Source organism: Acartia tonsa, chromosome 10 (genome assembly GCF_053477335.1).
Source record: "Acartia tonsa isolate MP-2025a chromosome 10, ASM5347733v1, whole genome shotgun sequence".
Taxonomy (NCBI): domain Eukaryota; kingdom Metazoa; phylum Arthropoda; class Copepoda; order Calanoida; family Acartiidae; genus Acartia; species Acartia tonsa.
The window spans coordinates 20,386,127-20,390,992 of NC_137269.1; the positions used below are offsets into that span (position 1 = coordinate 20,386,127).

General features: G+C 32.0%; 1 protein-coding gene across 2 annotated transcripts; it reads right to left on the minus strand.

Moving 5' to 3' along the window:
* Position 1: 1 nt before the first annotated feature.
* Positions 2 to 4,789, minus strand: LOC145329616 (uncharacterized). Of its 2 annotated transcripts, none has more exons than XM_080173909.1 (5): positions 4,660 to 4,789; positions 4,089 to 4,217; positions 1,221 to 1,308; positions 603 to 686; positions 2 to 219 (listed from the first exon to the last, which is right to left on the minus strand). In XM_080173909.1, the coding sequence occupies exons 1-5, from the start codon at positions 4,688 to 4,690 to the stop codon at positions 60 to 62; spliced, it is 492 nt and encodes a 163-aa protein (XP_080030035.1). In that variant the 5' UTR covers positions 4,691 to 4,789; the 3' UTR covers positions 2 to 59. The 2 variants fall into 2 exon arrangements, with proteins under 2 accessions (XP_080030035.1, XP_080030036.1); XM_080173910.1 differs by having other exon boundaries at positions 4,089 to 4,214; positions 4,660 to 4,705.
* Positions 4,790 to 4,866: the final 77 nt, after the last annotated feature.

Consider the following 4,866-nt stretch of genomic DNA (forward strand, 5'->3'; position numbering starts at 1 on the left):
CTGAAAAAAACACTGCATAATTCAAAGTATGAATATAAAAAATAAAAAAAAAAATGTTTTTATTCTATAGATTTTTTATCCTTTTTCTTTTTCTTCTTTTTTGGTGGTTCATTATCACTTAAATCTTCTTTAATTGTTTCTTCACTATGTTTTGATTTCTTATTCTTTATCTTCTTCGTGTCTAATTTTTTCACATACTCAGCTCCGTAAATGGGATGTCTGATTTTTAACAGATTTTTTTACCTATTTTAGGTAAGCTTGGTTTAACAAGGAAGAAAGCATTTAAAATTAAAAGCGACGCTCAAAAATTAACAAATCTATTAGATTCAACTCACTCATTTATTGTACTCACTCTTGACCTTATAAAATGACAAAAAAGTTTGGATCATAATCAAAATATACCTAGCTTTCAATATCAAGTCAACATTGCATTAGACTTAAGAGTAGACAAATTTGGACATTTTAGGTATATCTCTTGAGTAACTTTGCTACAAAAGTTCTATAACGATCAGATATTCATAAAAAAATCTTTTTACTGTGATTGATTGATAATGATTGTAAAAATAGCTTTACTTTTAAGAAATAAAAGAAAAAAAATCTGCCTTTCTATAATGCCCGTAATTTGCGGGACAATATATCTTTGTGGCACCTCTATTTCTGGTACTTCTGGCTCAACAAAATATTCACTTAAAATATAAAAAAAATTAAGAATTACAAAACAAAATTGCCCCACCTAAAATAGCCTTTTGATAAGTTTGATTCGTTAAGAATAAAATTAGGGCTATGCGAGCCCCATGCAGCGGTGGTTTAACGGTAATACCCCTCCCCCTTGGTCGATTTATTTAGCCTATACTCCCCTATATATCGTGTATTATTAGGCAAAATCCTGTGAAGTTTTAAATTCGAAAATATTCTCATTAACTAGGTTCTCCTTTGCAATGATGCTTCTCATAGGTCCTAGGAAGGTTTGTAACTATAATGGGGGATGGTACTAACCCCGAAAATCTTTAGGGGGGGGGGGGGGAGTTCAATCTCTTTTTTTTTTTAAAACTAAAATAATAATAAAAGGGGGTCGAATTCACCACATAAAGTACCCCCCTAGAGGATTCTATGGGTGTAGCCGCTAGTAAAATATAAACCAAAAAGGAAAACATGTAGAAATGCTATGGAAATAAATATTTTTTTTCTCTCGAAAAATACAAACTTTAAAAAGAGTTTACCTAATTGTGTAAGTTTTCTTAGGCTGTAGTATTGATAAATTAAAGTCTTTGTTTTCATTCCGTGTTACTGCTAGTAAAGACGTCACTTCTAAACAAAAATTAAAGATAAATATAAAAACAGTAGCATGTCTAGCTATCTGGCCAATGGATATATTATTACTTGGATCTTAAACCAGATTTTCATGGTCTCAAATAAAAAGAAATACCCTCTTTAACCCATCCCCTCCTCTTCTACTGGATGAACGAACTGACAAATAAATGAGTTTCATATTAGCAAGCTAAGTTTACGATAATTTTTCCCGTCCAAATATCCACATATGTTCTACATCCATTGTCTGTACTTGTGTGGTCTTACACATCAATGAAACGGCGTAACATGGATATTTCTATTCGGATCTAGCGCAGTTCAAGGTACGGTACGGTTATGTTTAGCCACTAGCAGCCTTTAAAGCTCATAGATTTTTTGTAGATAATCGATCCCAGGAACATTTTACCGTGAATTGCATTAGATCATTCTATTCTTTTAAAAGCTATTTAGTGTTCCTTGCAAGTTGAGGGCGATTTTTCGGGGTTATGTGTTAATGTTTAATGATATGATCAACAACTTTTAACATTAAACAAGGATGACAGCATCCATAAGTAGCGAAGCTCATAAATTATGAATGTATTTACAATATACCTGTGCAGTCCAATCTAACGGCTGTCCATTTTTAGGTCGAGCCAGAACAGAAGGTTGCTTTCAGTCTACTGCGGCAGATATTATAAATAATCGGTCTGTTCTTTCTTTTTTCCAATCATTCAAAAACAAAACTTTTTTCAGACCGTCTATCTATAATGTCTGCCGGCTCTTAAGAGAAATCTAGGCTGGCACTATCCAATATACAGGTAGAGCTGCCATTTCTCTTTTACTGTACCTTAACCCTTAAAGTATATAAAATACAGGATGGGAAAACTAAGGCTGGTAGCTAGGATAAAGTTTTAGGTTTCAACTGATTTATTAAACATATTAATATTTAATTATTTCAGCAAACCAACATCAACCTGCCCCCTACTTCCACGACCTTGATACTTGCAGAAACAAATGCCCGGACAACCACAGTGGTAACCCGGGATACTGGAAGACCAGAGGCTGGAAAGAACAGGAAAGCAGATTTGAAGAACACACTGTATAAACAGCAGGTACAAAATTTATTCCAGCAAAGTGCCTAGAAGTCTTTGTGTCTGTCTGTTAACAATATCTATCTTAGCCAACAATTTGACTTTGACAATACCAGTGTCATCCTATATATTTGATGAAATAGGGAAATGACGAAAACTTCAAAATCACGCAACCTTTAAATCACGAAAAATTAAAAATGTAGGAATCGATCTAGCACCACAATTTATAAACAAATCTTAATGAAACTTGATGGAAATATGTAGACTATGAGCATATTCAATCCCTGATAATTTCAGTCGCAAATCCTGAATAGGAATTGAGAAAACAATAGAAAACCTAAAAATCTAGGAATCGATCTAGCACCCCTATTAATATAAAAATCGTAATAAAACTTAAGGAAAATATGTAAAATGTAAATATCAGCAATCCCTGAAAATTTCAGCCCATTATCTTAAAAAGGAGTTGAGAAAATCAGAAAAACATGAAAATGTAGGAATCGATCTAGCACCCCAAATTACAGACGGATGGACAAAACAGTGTATAGATTAGATGGGCATATGTTATAAGAATCTTCACTAAAAATTTCAGCTGTCTATCTTTTATAGGAAACGAGAAAATCACGTTTCCCCCACTTTGTCTCAGACGGACGGACAGACGGACGGACATTTCGAATTATAGAGAGTAGCTTCGCTACTAAAAATGATAAACACTTTAAAACTCTAAATTTTCTTCGAATAGAAATATAAACAAGGATGACAACATCCATAAGTAGCGAAGCACAAAAATTGTGGATGGGAATACGTAGAAGTAGATTTAACGTGTATTTATTAAAATCAAGAATAGATTTACTGGAGAATCAGAATATAAACACGAAACCTTGTATTATTATGTATGATAAATTACATACAAGATGCACATAACAATGGGAAAAAATATTTTGAAACTGTTAATGCAAAAAAGTTTTAAAATTGGAGCAAAAATACCAATTGGACCAAAAAAGATATGGGGAAATATATCAAACATATAAAAATAGCCAAAAACTTGCTAAAAGGTACTTTGGCTGCCATCGTTTCTTTTCTTAAAACGCCAGAAATTTAATTTTAATATCTTTAACTGAAAAATTTTTTAAAATTGGACCATAAACACCAAAGATATGGGTAAAAATGTGAAAAATATAAAAATAGCCAAAAACCTGCAAAAAGGCAGTCTGACTGTCATTGTTGTTTTCTTCAAACAACAGGAAATTTAATTTTGATATCTTTAACTGAAAAAATTTCGAAAATCGGACCATAAACACCAAAGATATAGGGGAAATTGTGAAAAATATAAAAATAGCCAAAAACCTGCAAAAAGGCAGTCTGACCGTCATTTTTGTTTTCTTCAAATGATGGGAAATTTAATTTTGATATCTTTAACTTAAAAAATTTTGAAAATCGGACCATAAACACCAAAGATATGGGGAAAATTTAGAAAATATAAAAAATAGCCTAAAACCTGCTAAAAAGCAGTCCGACCGCCATTGATGTTTTATAGTTAATTGTGCTCCTTAATGATGGGAATGTTGTCAAAAAAATTCAGCTCTCTATCTTTTATAGGAGCCGAGAAAATCACGTTTCCCCCAATTCATTAATTACGGACGGACGGACGGACAGACGGACGGACATAGTGAATTATAGAGTAGCTTCGCTACTAAAAATATTTTGTTTTACCTTTTTCTGAAGTTACTCGATACGGAGTATCGCCAACTTTAAAATTGTTTGATATATCACAGAATTGAAGCTCATTTATCCGTAATGATTTGGGTACTCGTACTATCGATACTTCTACTCCTTTCTCTGCTAAAATTAAGATATGGTCAACAACAGACTAATATTAGAATCAATATTAATATAAGTAAAATTATCGAGTAAATGGGATTCGATAGCAGTGGTCTTATTAACCATAGATACTCCTCCCCCCCCCCCCCCCCCCCGCCTTAAAATATTAACCTCTCCGGAGGGAAATATAAAAAATCCCAAAAAATTAAAAACTTTATCCTTATAGAACTTTTTGAAAAAAAAGGATTTAAATACTTTATCTGCAGAATGACTTGTTTGCCCCTAATATCTTGATTAATAAAGACTGTAGTTTCTTTAAAATACTTTTTTTTTATTCTGTACAGGAAACAGAATTTTGTATACTATCATACAGAAAATTTATAATTTGAGGCAATTTAGAATTTCTTATGGTGAAATATGCTCCCCATGGTTTGACCAGTTGAAAAAATTAAAATTCTTGTACCTGCTTTGTACAATTTTTCTGTGCTTAACATTTTTTTCTGAAAATAGAAAAAAATACCTAAAATTTTCAGTAATTTTTTCCCAAGATAAACAAATGAGATGTAGGAGTAAACTTAAATTAAATAACAATAAAATATAAAAATGAGGGATAATTATAATGTGTTGAAGATGAATATTTGAAAAAAAATATTAGGCGAAACAAGAAACA

Excerpts from the sequence above, each read along its gene's own strand:
- LOC145329616 (XM_080173909.1), bottom strand. The coding sequence starts at position 4,690 with ATGTTAAGCACAGAAAAATTGTACAAAGCAG. Across the intron at positions 1,309-4,088 it reads TCGAGTAACTTCAGAAAAAG|AAGTGACGTCTTTACTAGCA; the intron begins GTAAAACAAAAT and ends ATTTTTGTTTAG. Across the intron at positions 687-1,220 it reads AAGAAAACTTACACAATTAG|TGAATATTTTGTTGAGCCAG; the intron begins GTAAACTCTTTT and ends TTATATTTTAAG.